This window comes from Apodemus sylvaticus, chromosome 6 (assembly GCF_947179515.1).
Source record: "Apodemus sylvaticus chromosome 6, mApoSyl1.1, whole genome shotgun sequence".
Taxonomy (NCBI): Eukaryota; Metazoa; Chordata; class Mammalia; order Rodentia; family Muridae; genus Apodemus; species Apodemus sylvaticus.
Genome location: NC_067477.1, coordinates 118,739,383 through 118,756,567, shown reverse-complemented (window position 1 = coordinate 118,756,567; position 17,185 = coordinate 118,739,383). Strand labels below are relative to the sequence as shown.

At 43.3% G+C, this 17,185-nt stretch overlaps 1 protein-coding gene across 2 annotated transcripts in view; it reads left to right on the top strand.

The window, feature by feature from the left end:
* Clip4 (CAP-Gly domain containing linker protein family member 4) overlaps window positions 1-17,185 on the top strand; it is a 74,366-nt gene that overhangs the window by 15,757 nt on the left and 41,424 nt on the right. For both annotated transcript variants that reach the window (XM_052186318.1, XM_052186317.1), the window contains exons 3-8: window positions 2,907-3,046; window positions 5,708-5,801; window positions 6,976-7,137; window positions 8,746-8,864; window positions 11,576-11,812; window positions 15,648-15,783. In XM_052186318.1, the coding sequence (XP_052042278.1) occupies window positions 2,907-3,046; window positions 5,708-5,801; window positions 6,976-7,137; window positions 8,746-8,864; window positions 11,576-11,812; window positions 15,648-15,783 (888 nt within the window). The remainder of the gene's footprint in view (window positions 1-2,906; window positions 3,047-5,707; window positions 5,802-6,975; window positions 7,138-8,745; window positions 8,865-11,575; window positions 11,813-15,647; window positions 15,784-17,185) is intronic.

The window sequence follows — 17,185 nt, the reverse complement described above, 5'->3', positions numbered from 1 at the left end:
GGTAAATGTTGCATATATTTCTTGCTGACAACACTGAAGCCATATTACTTTTTAAAAAAAGAAATGAAAGGTCTTTTCATTTATTAAGATTATGTCCTAAGAAGCACTTGTGTTAGCTCTTAATTGTCTGGATGTTTTTAGTTTTTATTTACATCTATTTAACAGCACAAATATACATGAGCAGACGGTAACAGAAGTATTTTAGCTTTTATTTTACAATTTAGGGGTATGCCAGGTAGTATGGTGACACAGGGCTTCCTGTTTGTCTTAGTTAGGGTTACTGTTGCTGTGGTGAAACACCAAGACCAAAGCAACTGGAGGGGGGCATTTATCTGGCCTTACTCATCCATACCACGGTTCACCACTGAAGTCAGTCAGGGCAGGAACCTGGAGGCAGGAGCTGCTGCAGAGGCCATGGAGGGATGCTGTTCACTGGCTTGCTCCTCATGGCTTGCTCAGCCTGCTTTCTTATAGAACCCAGGGCCACCAGCCCAGAGATGGAACCACCCACAGTGGCCCTTCCCATCAATCACTAATTAAGAAAATGCCCTACAGGCGTGCTGGCATCCCAGATCTCATGGAAGAGTTTTCTCAATTGCGCTTCTCATCTCTCAAATGACTCTAATCTGTGTTAAATCGGCATAAAGCTAATAAAGGAAGCAGGGTGGGTATTGTCAAGGTTTCCTGCTCAGCCATAGATTTCTACCTATGACTTAATTCACATGCTCTGATAATCCTTTTAGAGATGTTATTTTGAGTCCTTTAGGGTTTAGAAACTTGTCACACAAATCAAAGGCCGCATGCCACTGTCTCTGAGAGACTCGGGAGTCATGTTTTCAAGAGCAGCCTTGTGGTTGGCCTCTCACTTCAGTTACAGGCTTCCCAAAATTGTCACTGTAATGCCAGCATCCACCCATTTTCTCAAAAAAGCACTAGTTATTGATCAGTATCTGACTTTGGACCAAGTGGAACCCATCCCTGCTCTAGAGTTTTAAAAAGACCTTTTGGGTTCTTTCTTCTTTCTTTTTGAGACAGGCTGGCCTTAAACCTACTATGTAGCCAAGACTGGCCTTAAACTTACTATGTTGAGGATATAACCAAGGCTGGCCATAAATTTATGTTTATTTTGTAGCCAAGGCTGGCCTCAAACTTGCTTTGTTTATTATGTAGCCAGTGTTGGCCTCAAACTTACAGTAGCCAAAGCTGCCTTTAAACTTCTGATCTCTTACCTCTACGTCCCAGAGGCTGGGATTACAGATATGGTCTAACTACTCTTAGCATCTGTAAGGGGTCTTAACTGTGAGAGGTTCAGCAACTGGGCAGAAGCACAGGTAATCCCATGCTTTCTTTCTTCCCTGTTTAAATAGAACAGTATGGCCTAGTAGGAAAGGGCTTGCACAGAATCAGAAAGCTGATGTCTCCTTGAGGATGGCTGCTGTTCTCTCATAGATGCCCTTAGGCCTGTGCCTTTCCTTAACCTTAATATTTGGTTTTCTCCAAATATTTGAAAGCACAGAGAAGACAAACTTGAAGATTCTAGGAATCCCAGGACTGTGTGTGCGGTCACAATCTGAACTCACTGAGGCAGCAGGATTGAGAATGGAAGACAGTGGGGACAGGCCGGGTCCCCACCCCACACTGCAACCTGTTACTTCTGTGACTTTGAGCCAGTGTTGTGTGTATATGATTTGACTTTTCCTTATGCAAAACTCCAATCACAATTTTTTGGGGGACTTATATAGTGTTTGTTAAACTGTAGGTACTCAGCAAATGTTGGTTGGACTGTTTCCCAGTTTTAGATTTTTCTGCCTTTTATAGTTTCCTTTTTGGATTAAGACAGAAGAATCTGATTTTCTTCTGAACAGTTGTGTTCCTTTGCAAGCCAGCCTCTTTTGTCCTTAGATGTTACTTGGTTTTCACCAGCTCTTATTAAGGCCTGCTGAGGAGTCCTGAGATGGCTCTCAGGTCTTCTTAACGGTTTTACTAGTACATATTCTAAAATAATGTAGTTACTTTGGGACAGTTCTTTTGTTGCTGGTCACCAGTTCCTCATCTGTTGGAATGGTTTCTTAGTTGGTGCTCTGTTGCTGTGAAGAGACACCATGGCCAGAGCAGCTCTTGCAAAAAGGAAGCATCTGATTGGGGCTGACTTACAGTTTCAGAGGTTCAGTCCATTATCATCATGGCGCAAGCATGGCTGTGGGCAGGCAGACGTGGTGCTGGAGAAGGAGCTCAGAGTTCTGTATCTTGATCCACATCAGGCAGAGAGAGACTCTGGGCTTGTAATGGGGTTTTTGAAATCTTGAAACCCACCCCTCAGTGTAAGACCACACCTCCTAATCCTTTCAGATAATGCTACTTCCAGGTGACCGAGTATTCAAATCTGTGAGCCTGTGGGGGCCATTATTATTCAGACCTCCACCCTTGGCATTTCTCCTTCTATTCTCTGGTGGGTGACAACTGATGTGTGGTTATTAAATGTGAAGGAAATGCTGAAGGATAAAGAGAACACGCAGACAGACTTCCTGCTTGCCACGTTTATTTTTACCTGGCTTGTACTTGTCCATGGGAAACTACTATCTGCTATTTGTGTGCTAAGAGAAAAATATGGATGAAATTTGATGGTGTTTCTGTGCCTTAGAAATCACATTTGCAAACCCAGGCTTTGAGACCTATGCTTGCCCATATGGTGTTATACTCTATATATGTGGTTCTTGGGAGCCTCGCGGTCAGGGTACTTTAAGCATGCCTCATTTTTGGTTTTGAGAGTTGATTAATGTTATCTTTTTTCCCCCTAGCCTGTAAAAATGATACATTTTTGTATCTATTGCATGTTTACCCCATTACTTATTTTCAAAATGCTAGAAACCATTAATAAATTCAACGTGCACGGTTTTGTATTTCAGAGTTTTCTTTCTTTGATCCTAATGATGCATCATGCCAGGAAATTCTCTTCGATCCCAAAACTTCAGTCTCAGAATTATTTGCTATTTTAAGACAGTGGGTTCCTCAGGTCCAGCAGAACATAGACGTTATTGGAAATGAGGTGAGTGTGCCTGGCACGCTAAGCTCTCTGTTACTGGTCCTAATGATTAGATGACTCTCTCTTCCTGGGGGGAAAGATCCCGATGGGGCTGGGGGAAGCCGGTCCCAGCTCTGTAGCGAGTCTGCATTCCCAGGTTTTTATGGCGCAGTGGGCATGCTGTGCACACTCCCCACCGCTCCTCTTGCACCTGCACTCTGTTATTGTGGACTTCCGGTGGGAGCAGGGAGCAGCATTTTGCATACCGCTTTCTTTGTGCAAAGTAGTTCTGCCAACTTCCATACGTTCCACAAAAGTTTTGAACATCATCACATTCCTTCTGTACTTAGGGATGGTTTGGTAATGTTCTAGGTTTAAATGTAAATTTCAAATGTTTGTCTTTTTGAGGGTTTTTGATACACATGTCATCTGTGCTGTAGGAAGAAGGCACATGCATTTTCTTTTTTAAATTATCACTGTAATTGTTGGAAAATTTTCCTCACTTTTGAAAGAACATGTTTGAAGTAACATTATATTGCCATTTTCTTTAACAATGGCCTCCTGCTGTTAGAGAAAGGAGACAGGGCAGAGCTCATTATTGCTGAGTGCAGTGTTGGGTGCAGTGTGCCTGGATTGGGCTCAGTGGGTCAGATGGTGTGGTTGCCTCCCGTTGTCACAGTGTGATTGTGGGCATTCTCAGGCTAGTTTTTAAAGTTTAATTTCTTTTTATTTTTTGTAATTAAGATATCATTTCATCATTTTCCTCTTTTCCTCTTCTCTCTCCAACCCCTCCTATGAACCCTCTCCCTGTTCCCTCTCAAATTCATGGCCTCGCTTTCTTTGTTGTTACATATTTATATTACCGAATATACAAATACAACCTGCTAAGTCTGTCTAATGTTACTTGTATGTATATGATTTCAGAGTGGACCACTTGGTATTGGATAACCAGCTGAGGGGCTCTTCTCTGGGGAAGACTTATTTTCCTGATCTTAGTAGTTCTTAGTTGCCCACTCAGGTTGGGGTCCCACATGGTGTCCCTCTTTCATGTTAGCCTGCCGATTGCTGTTGTCGTTGTGCATGTCTTGTTCAGGCTGTCATGTTCATGAGACTTCATGGGTGTAGCTTCTCCATGTTTCTAGGAGACACGGCTCACAGCACACTTCTGGTCCTCTGGCTCTTACAATCCTTCATTCCCCTCTTATGCTATGATCTCTGAGCTTCGGTCTGGGATCCGAGTTGCAGATATATCAGCTGGGGCTAGGCATCCATGCATCTTTCCCCCACATTTTTAATCAACTGTAGTTTTATGTAATGGTCTCTATCTGTTGCAAAGAGACTTTCATTTTTATTTTTATTTTTTTGCTCACTTTTTTAAGTAGACATACTTACTTGTGGGTATACAGATAACAATTTAGAATGTAGCTAAGAATTATTCTGCTTTTAGTTAAGTGGTGATAGTAGGTTCTCCAAGATCTTTGGCTTCACTATTCCTGGGTATCTGGCTCCGTTTCCAGTACCAGGCTCGGTTTTCCTCTTGTTGAAATACTGGTTACTACTAAGGTATGCTTACCACTATAGTACTCTTAGGGATATCATATAGTTCACTTGTATCATACCATGGTATGTGGGAAATATTAAAAATGAACCCACCAATCCCCTGGCTCTGCTGGGCCACATTCCCGCTCTAGTACTGGTACCAGCTGGCCACAGTAGTACATCCCGTCGGAGTCCTGGCTGGACTGTCCCGCACTCCAATAACCAAATAGATCTGCCAACCTCGAGGTTGCATGTCACAATACCCAATAATCCAGTAAGAACAAGACTCAATGCTTATAGTAAATCAGATTTATATATCAATAAATTATCAAAATATGCAAGATGCCAATGCAGTAATTTCAGAACCAACTGATAATGATAAAAGCTGCCCACCTATATTAGACAAATTATCCCAGTATTCTAACCTTTATGTTATCATAATCTGTGGCTGGTCATAGCCACACTGATTCACGTCCACCGCCATCTTCCTTCTTTTCCCATCTTCCTTTCTTTCGCCATCTTCCTTTCTTCTGGCTCCCCCAACATACTCCCTATCTCTGCAACTCTAAGCTCTGCCTCCCTTTTCCCTGTCCAATCACAGGCCTCCCACTGCCATAATGTAATTGGACAGGGAAAATCCTGTGACACCATGGTGGTCATTGTAGTTCATCTGTATCATACCTGGGTAGGACTCTTGGTTACTTCCTTCCCGTAGAAGCTTACATGGTGCCTTTGGTTCTATGGACGCTAGTCCTTCGGGAGGAGACTTTCAGCTCAGATCCAGCTCAGATCCTCTTGGTCTTTTGTCTTAAGCAGATAGTGTCTGCAGCAGTAGGGACTTACCTTCTACCTCCAGGGGGCAACCGATGGCAACAGCGATAGCCTATGATGTTTTGGGATTCTCTATGACTCCTCTGATCACAATTCCCTCAAAGGGGAATTTCATGACCAACGTTGGGGGTTTTGTTAGCATATGGCCTTTGGGGTAGAGGAACTTTGTCAGCCCAGACGGGAGAGTTTCATTTGAACTATAGATGTATATGTTTAGGAAGATTTACATGCTTATTTGTAAGTTGAGGGAAACAGATGGTATGATTCCTATGACTCCTTCAGATGTCCTTATTGTCTTTTCACCTCCTTCCCCAGATTCTTAAGAGAGGCTGCAATGTGAATGATAGAGATGGACTGACGGATATGACTCTGTTACATTACACTTGCAAGTCTGGGGCTCATGGCATCGGTGAGTATGTGGCTGTGTGGCTGTGCCCGTTGCTGGCTAGTGGCCTGGGTGGGCTGCCCAGCTGACCTTCAGCCAAGTAGGTGAGGAGTCAGTTTGGTCCACTCAAAATTTTGTTCCTTTCCAAGGGGAAGTCTTTATACTGTGATTACTTCTCCATGTTTTCTAATTGTCTAACAGCCCAGTAGTTGAGACCAACTGGTACCTCCCAAGAGTCATCCAGAGGGCTTCCAGCAAGGCTGGGTGTACTCGCTGGTTTTGTGTGTCAACCTGACACAAGCTGGAGTTATCACGGTGAAAGGAATTTCTGGTGAGGAAATGCCTCCGTGAGATCCAACTGTGAGATATTTTCTCAATTAGTGATCAAGGTGGGGAGGGCCCCTTGTGGGCAGTGCCATCCCAGGGCTGGTAGTCTTGGGTTCTATAAGAGAGCAGGCTGAGCAAGCCAGGGGAAGCAAGCCAGTAAGGAACATCTCTCCATGGCCTCTGCACCAGTTCCTGCTTCCTAGCCTGCTTAGTTCCAGTCCTGACTTCCTTTGGTGATGAATAGCAGTGTGGAAGTGTGAAGGAGAGGACATAGGTTCCTCTCTGAGTTCTTTCCTACTCATGAAACATGTCCAAAACTGCTGTTCTTCTGTAGTTTATGAGGGATTAACCTGTCCCTCTTTCTAGGCCCTATATTATGATTGTCTTTCCTTGTTTCAACAGTCTGATATAGAACTTCTTAAACTGTTAGTGGTAAAGGGCTTTTTCTTTTTGTAATCCACAATGTGCTCATAGTCCCATAAAAATCAAAAGAATTTATAGTCTAAAAGTGAGATCAAGACAAAATAGTAGCCCGGACATTTTTGTACTGATCTGGCATCTTGCATTTAGTGCTTTCATTGAATTTCATAGCATGGAAGTCTTAGTTTGTTTAAAGGATGTCTTGCCACGCCCTTAGGCTGGCAGAAGTTTACTCAGTGTCAGTGACGGTGTGGGGAGCATCTTCAGGGTGTCCTTCATACTCTTGAGTCGCAGTGTTTGCTTGGAATAAACTCCTGAAGGTTTTGATATATGAATGTAGATCCAGTGTGTTGTTTGCTTTGGCTTTTAAAGAAAGACATTAGAAATCTATGTATTGGGAACTGCAGTTTGTGCTGAGGAAAAATAATTTAGGGTTTTTATTTTTCTTCAGGTGATATTGAGACAGCTGTAAAATTTGCAGCTCAACTTATTGATCTGGGAGCAGATGCGAGTTTGCGGAGTCGATGGACGAACATGAACGCTCTGCATTATGCTTCCTACTTTGATGTGCCAGAGCTCATAAGAGTGATTTTGAAGACCTCGAAACCAAGGGGCAAGTGCTGGGAGATCTCCATTGCAATGGGGCATTCTGCACACAGGACAGCGCTGCGGGGCCTTTCTTCTACCGTGCTTTGCTCTTACTTCCTACCCTGGTTGAGTTCTGAAGTTGTTTAGAATTTTTTTGTTGGAGGTTATGGTGCTTTCACAAAAGGCTTGTACAAAGAGCTACAAACTAAAAAAACAACTGTTTTCTGGGTCTTTCTGTCTCTGCAGCTTCTCTAGTATAACCTGTGTGGTGCGCCTTTTAATTCTTTTGTCTTGCTTAGGAAGCCAGAGATGGAGCAGTGGAGTGTTTTGACTGGCATTGAAATAATAAAAGTTTATTATTATTATTATTATTATTATTTTTACTTATCATTCATTTCAGAAATCTGATGAATTTTAGGGTCCCCTAACATCTTGATGGAGATACCCTAAGGCTGACGTTCTCTCTGCTTCTCCTATTTTAAGAAGAATAAGAGCAAGAGAGAGAGAGACAGAGAGAGAGAGAGAGAGACAGACAGAGACAGAGACAGAGGGGGGAAAGGGAGAGGGAGGGAGGGCAGGGAGGGAGGGAGAGAGAGAGAGAGAGAGAACTCTTTCAGCTTAGAGCACCCAGTGCCATTCTTTTTAGAAAAGAAGACACTTTAGAGAGTCAAGAGATAAACCTACTAGAGTGTTAGTTTCTAACCTCTAGTTCACAGTTATTAAAATTCTTTAAAATTTTGCCTTTCCAACTTCTGAATGATGTTGAGAAAGAGGGTCTCTGTCGATGGTTCTATGTTCAGTAATGATGGTGTCTCTGTGACTGGGTCTGTATTGTCACATGTGTGGCGATGCCAGCGTGGTCCCCTGTAGATTATTGTACAATTGCAGAGCCAGAGACTATTAAACTCTTGTAGGATTCTTAAATCAAAGTAGGATTCTTCTTTCAGAGGATTTCCTGTTCAAGTAAAATGCAATGTGATTTACTGTTATTAAATTATTACTGTTATTTAAAATTGCAAATAATGCATTTCTCATTTTCTTAATGTAGAGGCCAAATTCGTCTGCTGAGTAGTGTCATGACTCGGTGACGGTTTGCACCTCTGTCTTCCCGTACTTGTTACTGGTTTGAGGATTCTTCATTGTTCATCTAGTTTTGTTTTGTGAAAAGCTAACTGGCAGATAGCTGTTTTAGTTGTGTGTGTGTGTGTGTGTGTGTGGTCCCTGCCCCAGCTGCTCATTTCTGCTGTTGGAGTGTAGATGCAGGCTCGGAGAACATGTCTGTGAATGAGTGTGCCTGCATTTCCATAAATGTTTGAGAATCAGTGGGTTTGAGATCAGAGAGTTCCTTTGCTGATCCTTGACCTAAAGGTGACTTTCTTACTTTGCTAGCTGAAGGAAGTGCCTAAGAGGGAATTACACAGAGCTAGCAGAATATTCATCTGATTTGGTGTTTTTTTCTTAGGCCAGTTATAATCATGTAGATTTTTCCCACTGTGAAATACTGCACTTGGTGGGGTGGAGCAAGTCTATAAAAAGGCAGGAATCTCCTTCCTGAAACCTCATGAATCTTCTTAGAAATTGTGATAGCTGAATTTAAAATTTTCACTAATATATGTGTGATGTTTAATTGTAGATGTGGACGCCACCTGCAGCGACTTTAATTTTGGGACAGCCCTGCACATTGCAGCACATAACTTGTGTGCGGGAGCCGTGAAAACCTTGCTGGAGCTGGGCGCGAACCCTGCCTTTAGGGTAAGAGACTGAAGTCAGGGAAGGAACCGCACGTCCTCCCCAGGGAAGGCTTGAATCAGGCGCTGCCTGACAGAGCTCGCACAGCAAATGCCAGACAGCTTTGCTTCACACAGAAACAGGATGATGATGATGTCTTTAACTCTCAATACATTTAAGTCAGCCTGGGGAGTTTCCCTCCTACTGAATTATATAAAACCCCCATTCAGAAAAAGAGAGTCTTACAGTGTCTTTCACTTAGGCTTCTGGCTTATTTATTAAAAGTTACCTGTTAGTTACAAATGTTGTATGTTTTAACCTTAGGTTCCTTTGAAAAGAATAACAACTGAAAGTGAATACAAAGTCCAAACAAATGTTCCTATAATAATTAAGTAACCTCTTAAATTAGCCATCATGGGTCCAGGAAGTCACCTCTGGACCTTACTTTGATATTCATTATCAAAGTAATGTTTGATAATGGGTTTGAGAAATGAAACTCTGCTTTTAGCTCTAAAGAGGCCTTCTGAGGTTTGGAAGATAATGTTGCTACCATTTGGTGTGTGTGTGTGTGTGTGTGTGTGTGTGTGTGTGTATATATATGTATGTATGTGTGTGTATATATGTGTATGTGCATATATGTATGTGTATGTATATGTATATATGTGAGCATATGTGTGTATGTGTATATATGTGAGTATGTGTGTGAGTATATGTGTGTGTGTGTGTGTGTGTGTGTGTGTGTGCATACGTTTGTGCACAAAGGCCAGAGGTTGCTATCAAGCATTTTCTTCAGTCACTTTCCATTTTAATTTTTTTCTCTTTGAGATAGGGTTTTTCTATGCAGCCCTGGCTGTCCTGGAACTCACTCATTAGACCAGGCTGGCCTCAAACTCACAGGCTGCCTCTGCCTCCCCAGTGCTGGGATTAAAGGTGTGTGCACCACCACCTGACTCTGCATTATTTTTGAGACACAGTTCTCCACTGAACCTGATCTCACTGATGATTCAGCTAGTGTACCGGGCCAGCAAGTGCGAGGCTCCTCCTGCCTCTGCCGCCCCAGCACTAAGGTCACAACAAGCACCATGGCCAGCCTTTTATATGGGTTCTAGGAGTCACTCAGTGCTCACTTTATGAACCAAGTCTCCCAGGCCCAGCCTTTTAAAAACGTTATTTATTTTTATGTTTCTTCTTACATACACGCCTCACTTTGCAGAGTGTAGACTTGAGTGCCATATGTATGTTCTAATGTTTTTTTAAATCTAAGATTAAATTAGTTCAGTACCATTCTAGGAATCTTATATAACATTTTTTTTAAAGCTGACTTGAATTTTAAAGCCAAAACATCATCATCAATAACAACCACAACAAAAACCAAACCAAAAGACAAAACTGAGTATGTTCTTAAAGCCTCATAGGCCATGTGTGGGTTATCTGAAGAGAGAAAGTGAAAGCACGGTGTTTTAGTTAACAACCCTGAGCACTTTCTCACAGGTGCTAGGCTTTGGGTTGGGGAGCTTGGAAGAAAGCTGTTTGGGGGGGGGATGGTGGATGGCATGGAGAGGGGGTGGTGGATGACATGGGGAGCAGACACACTGCACCTGTGTGCCTCTGTTCGGCTTGCAGGGAAACCCTGCCAGAAGTCACGTGAGCATCTCCTGGTTAGTCGTTAATCTCCCCACCTCCCCTTCTCTCACTGGCCTACTGACATCTCAGCATGCCTCTCCCACTATAATGTGACCTCTTCACTGTTTGGAATTAAGATACCTCTGAGATTCTGGTTACAAGCTTTTCCTTGAGGGAACCAAGTGAGAGGATTTGTCTTTAGGAGGCTAGGTTTTAAATTACATAAACACCATGTAAACGAAGTGGTCGTCCAGCCGGCTATTTCATCTTGTGAGGGATAAACTCCTCTAGGATGCAGGCTCCTCTTCACAGGGAAACAGGGTGCAGCTTAGGACGCAATAGATAGTATAGAGACTGTTGGCTCTCCTTCTGAAATCTGAGTTGCTGCATGACCAGGCAGGTGGCTGAGGTCCCAGAGCCAGCGTGGCAACTGGTGGAATGTAGCCATGTGACCCTTAATGACAAGGACAGGTTTTAAGACAAACATGGTGGTCAGAGATTTTTTACCTTTGTGTGAACCTCCATAAACTAAGGTGGATATGAACTGGGATCTGTGCATGTGACCCCTGGTCGACTAAATGTCTATAACAAGTGTGCGTGGATGTGGCTGGTCTCAGATTGGGCAGCTAGACATCCTTGTTCTTCCTGTGTGCTTGTGCAGCTGGGTCCATTTCTCTGAGCTGGTACTTGCCTGTCTCCATGTATGGAATGGCATTACCAGACCACCTCCCCTCACTTCCTTTGCATCTCTGTTAAATGCATCTCATCAGTGAGGCTTTCCTCATTTCTATGTATGTCATCAGCTCCCCAACAGCCGCCTCATTGCCTATGATCTCTGTACCTTGGTGTCTTCATGCCACCCAGCTCCTGGCTAACACATAGTATAATCTGTTGATGGTCTGTGTCTCTCCTACAAGTGTGTGCACTCTTTGAGGGCAGAGTGTCTTTTCTCTTCACAATGGTATCTAGATTGGTGCCTGGTGCAGCAAAAGAGTCCATTAAGCAGTTTTGAATAAATAAATGACTACATCCGAATTTAAGGCCCTCCATAGGTAGGTAGCTGTCTGTGCTCTGAGTGTGAAGAGCTGAGGCTTTTCTCTTGTCTATGGCAGAACGACAAAGGACAGATCCCCGCAGACGTCGTTCCAGACCCAGTAGACATGCCTCTGGAGATGGCTGACGCCGCAGCCGTTGCTAAGGAGATCAAGCAGATGCTCTTGGACGCAGTGCCTCTGCCCTGTACCATCTCTAAGGCCACGCTTCCAAACTGTGATCATACCACTAGCAAGGCCGTGCTGGCATCTCTTGGCCTGAAGTTGGGAGACCGTGTCGTCATCGCAGGACAGAAGGTACAGTAAGTCACTGCAGTGCCTGAGGCTGGACTTATGTCGTGTCTGGGGGTCATGTGCCAACACCCTCACAATTACAAATTTGGGGAAAAAGTTTCAACACATGGACAGAAAAATGCTTGATTAAAAATGTGAAGTTTTGATGTAAGTGTACTGGTAAGTACTGGTGAGTGGAGAGTTCTTTACTTGCATGGGAAGCAGTGGCATAGAGAACTATAGAATGACTTTAGAGACAGGAGCTGAGAAATGACCTTGCTCTGTCTACCCTGAATTATTCCTGCCAGTGGCTTCTCCTGCCAAACCAGCAGAGGAAGCTTTCATTACTTTTCTGTTTGGCTTTGAAGTCTCACAAATAGGGAACATTCAGATGCTATTGACCTGCTCGTTGGGAGGTCAGCTAGTGCCTCTCTACATAAAAGCTTGATTGACAGAGCTGTGGTTTCAGTGTGACCTCCACTGCGCAATTTTTCTCTTTTCTTTGGATACCTCTTTTAGGAGCGTTGTTCCCCTTCAGTGCTGGGACTTGAGCAGAGCCCTGTGAAACGTGGGAAGTGCTGCACTACTGAGCCACGCTCCATATAGGTTTTCATTCTTAGTTTTGAGGTAGTAGGAATCCCCAAGTGTGGAGTGGATGGGGAACTCATGCTTAGACATTAACCTTTCCAACTGCTAACATCTCTGTATTGGGCTGGGTAATGGCTTCTCAGAGAACCATGGATTTGAAAGGTTGATCTTCCCCAGTAGGGGGAAATTGTTTCACAAAGGAAACTACAGATGTGTTTTAGGTGAAGAATGAGTGACATTCACCAGTTTATACAACAGTAGGACATTTGTCAGTTTGTTACTGTTTAGAATGAAAATGCCAAGAATTTATTAATATGTGGCTTTTAAAAATTATGGGTGAATAGCAAGTCTTCTTTGTAGCATTCTTAAAACTGTTTCAAGGGGTTTAAAACAGTTACTGTCTGTTTTGAAATGAAGTTTTCTTGGTGAGGGGTGAGGACTATACTTACCTGTGGGTATAAGGACAAATGTTTAGATTTTTATTAGGGATTATGGTGATTTACATACAAGTAACATTGTCTAGACAGAGCAGGTTAGATTTAGGATATATATATTTTTCCCCCATCAATTAATGAAAGAAGAGGCAATGATTTTTAAAGGGATCCAGAAAGAGTGTTTGGGAGAGCTTGGACGGAGGAAAGGGAATCAAAAATGATGTAATTGTATTAGAATTTCAGAAATACAAGAAAAAAGTTGTTGTATTTACTTTTCGGGTTGGATAATTTTGTACTCAAATATATGTTGCTGAGAGTGACTTCAAATTCCAGATCTTTCCTCATCCCAAAAGCCAAGATTGTAGTGAACACTACAACTAGCTAGTTTATTTACTTTGTGTATGTGCATGCACAAGAGCCTGTGTGTGTGTGTGTGTGTGTGTGTGTGTGTGTGTGTGTGAGAGAGAGAGAGAGAGAGAGAGAGAGAGAGAGAGAGAGAGAGAGAGAGAGAGAGAGAATGCATGTATGTGCATGTGCACCCACATGGGAGCCAGGGGCTAATTCAGGATTTCTCCTCAGTTCATCTCTACCTGACTTCTTGACCCCAGTCTCTGACTGAACTGGAGTTTACTGACTGCTAGCCTGGCTAACCAGCAAGCCCCAGGGGTCTTTCCAGACCTGAGGTTATGGGTGTGTACCAGAGTGCCTGGCCTTTTCAGTGTGGGTGGGGATTGAACTGTAGGCCTTATGATTCTGATCACCCCAACCTCCTAGTGTTAAGTTTTGAGAGTACCAACTGTATCTTGAGTTTCCTTTTTAAAAACTTATTATGAGACCATGTCTAGACAGGACTTTCTTCCATTGGAGAGGCTCGTGGCTTCTTCAAACCTCCCTCGAGCACATCTGTTGGGGTTACTTCTGGACTGGCTTTGCCTGTTCTGATGATTCTCCTTTCTTCAGTGCCATCTTTATTGCTTCGGTTTATGACCAGCAAGTGGGTGTCAGGACTACAATTTCTCTGCCAAACTCTTTTGATAATTTTAATTCCTTACCTTTTTCCATGTATATTTTAGAATTCTTTTGTTAATTTCTATAAAAAAATTCTGCTGGGAGTTTGAATTGAGCACTGTTGAGTGTAGATCAGGTTGAGTAGATTTTACGTCTTAAGCACAATATGCTCCTGTATTCGTATGGTTCTTTGCATTATTTAATCAACGTCTGTGGTTTTAACCCTTTAGGTATTGCATAGGGTTTGCCAGATTTAGACTTACTATGTTTTTGAGTCTGTGGGCTGTGCCAGGGAGTTCCCTCACCGATGAGCCTTGCATCCCTTTGGAAACCTCGCTGTCGCCGTGGCATAGTCTCCTTATTACTGGGTTTGGTTGACCCTACCGTGCTGAAGATGCTAGTGCTTGTGTGGGATATTGGTCTGTAGTTGCTGTGTCTTGACCAGTTTAATGTCAAGGTAATATTGACATTAATGCCTTGGGAACCTGTGTCTCTTCACTCAGATTTTAGGAGAGCTTGTATAGAATTTGTATTTTGCCTGTAAATTTTTGGTAGAGTTCACCATTGAGGCCATCTGCCCCTTCTCTCAGTTTTAAATTACAAAATCAAGCTTTTGCCTTTTTTTTTTTTAAGTTCGTATCTTTCAAGCAGTTGGAGTGATTTCCAGCGTCTGTGAAAAGGGCCAGCCAACTGTTTGCAACATTGTCTTGTCTTTTAAGGTGGCCTTGACAGTGCTCCTCTTGTTGATGGTGCCAGTTTGTGTCTTATCTCTATCTTTAAAAAAATTGTTTTCTAGTTAGAGCTTTGATAGTTTTTATTCTTAATAAAGTTACTGGTTTCATTGTTTTTCTGTTCTTAGTTTATATTCAGCATTCACCCTGTTTCTCTGGTTTTGGGTCTTAATGTTAGTTTGCTGAGGTGAGAATTTGAATCCTCAATTTTAGGCAGTTTCTGAGCCCACATTCCACTCTAAGCACTGCTTTTATTGTTTCCCACATATTCTGACATTCATTTTCATTCAGACTATTTATTAATTTTACTTAATTTTTTTGTTAGAAACAATTCTAATTCTTTCTCTTTCACTATGGGTTATTACACTTGGTGCAAATGCGTGTTTTGGAGATTACCATGTATTTTCCTACTAATGGTTTGTAGTTTAACTCCATTCTGGTTCAGGAACATATTTTGTGTGATTTCTGTTCTTTTTTTTTTGTTGTTGATTTAAAACTTTTGTTTGTTTTTTATTGTATGTGTCTGGGTGTTTTGCTTGCATGGATGTGTGTGTGCTGTTTGTGTGACCTGCTTCTGGCTCAGCAGAGTGCCTCGGATCCCATGGAACTGAAGCTGCAGACTGCAGCGTGCTGCCGTGGCGGGCAGGCAGGCAGGTGCTGGGCGCTGAGCCTGGGTCCCGTGGAGGAGCCGTCAGTGTTCTTGACTGCTGAGCATCTCTCCAGCCTGCCCTCTGCACTTGATTGCTTCTGTTTGGGGTGGAGTGCTCCTTAGATAGCTGTTTAGTTGAATTGGTTTGTAGCTGGCTTCCTTTTTCTATATCCTTACCAATTTCTGGTCCGTCCAATCTGCTGGTGACTGAGAGAGGTGAGCTGAGTCCCACCACAACGAGGACTTTTCAGTTCTGGTCTGTTGGGAAAGAACTTTACCTGTCTTCCTGACAAACCCTTTTCCACTTTGAAAAAAAAAACAAAAACCTTTGGTTAACTCTCCTACTCTAGAGTCTACTTTGAAAGATGTAAAAAGTAATGTTATTAAGAATAGGGTATTTAGAATTACTAGTAAGACTGAAAACATGTTTTGATTTATATTTCCTCTAGGTTGGAACATTAAGATTTTGTGGAACAACGGAGTTTGCAAGCGGCCAGTGGGCTGGCATTGAACTGGATGAGCCTGAAGGGAAAAACAACGGTGGCGTGGGGAGAGTCCAGTACTTCAAGTGTGCCCCCAAATACGGTAAGGCCGAGGCCCGGCGGCCCCTGGTCAGTTAAACCTCACCCTTCCTCGTAGTTTTAAACTAAGCCTTTTTCTGGTTCCTCGGGTAATGTAGAAGGGGGTGTGGGCTGTCGGTATTCAACTGCATGAGCTGGGTGTCTTGTTTATACTGATGAGAATGATAGGGAACACTGCTGTTAGTGATGGGGGCGGTTGGAGGGAAAGGTCCTGGAGCCATTGAAAGGGTTGGGCCAGCGTGGCTCACCCTTCCTGAGGAGAGAAATGTTGGGAAGATGTTGCTGTTTTCTCAGAAAGGAGAAGTGAGGTCATTGGCCGATGTCAGGAGAGAGGAGTGGGAATGCGTGGAGGTGAAGAGAGAGAGGGACCTCCAGCGGGTCGGTTCAGTGCAGTAGACTGGACAGGCACGAGGTACCAAGGCCGACTAAGTACACATGAGTTAGTAGGCTGCAAGGCTGAGCTCTCGTCTCATTAAGGCTTGTCAAACTGTTTGGGAATAGGTACCGATTAAGCACAGAGTCTGGCTTACCAGGGTTGTTTCTTCTGGAATGTTCTGGAAGTGTGCAGAAGAGCGGAGGCCAGATAAAGCAGAGAGACTAGAATGATGGATGGCAGAATCTGAGGTGGCCAGGGAGAAAAATGAGGATGTGACTGGGAAGAGAGCCCAGGAGAACACCCCGGGATCCGTGGTTCCTGATCCCAGGGTGAAGGATGGAGGGAGGCTGTGGGGATTTGGAGAACCAGGTAACAGGGGTCCCAGGTCCTGGTCATGTCTACTCCATAGGGAATGTGATGGGATTGGCTTGTTTTTTAGGGGAAGAAATCTGCCTATCTGTCCGGGTATTCACCAGGACCGATGGTGTGTGTGTGTGTGTGTGTGTGTGTGAGTCTGCTTTGCTCACTGGGTTGTTGATGTTTCCTGACACTCTCTCCATAGTTGTTCAGCTCAGTTGCAAGTGGAGACAGCACACTGGTGAGACTGTGGGGCTTGGGGTCTGACTGCTGGGGCCAGGTCTCCTCAGGGCTGGGGCGGGCCATCCTCACTGGTCTGTTCCTCTTTGGCCTTTATGAATTAGATACAGACTCCCAGGGGTTTGTGTAAGGATGGGGTATTGATAATATATAAAGTAACTGGGCGGGGATTGATCCCCAGCAGCACAGAACATATCCTCCATGAAGTCAGCTTTTATCAAGCTGCCAGGATTCCTGTTTCTTTCTGTAACACACTTGTCTTTGTCTGTTTATGTTTTTTTACTTACAAAACGGCTCAGTGTCAGACTTGAAAATCATAAAATAGGAGAAAGAAGAAAATAAAATCACTCAAATATTTTTGATATCACTTTTAAAGTAATTTTTCTTTGATAGTTTTACATATTCAAGCAATATATTTTGACCACATCCACCC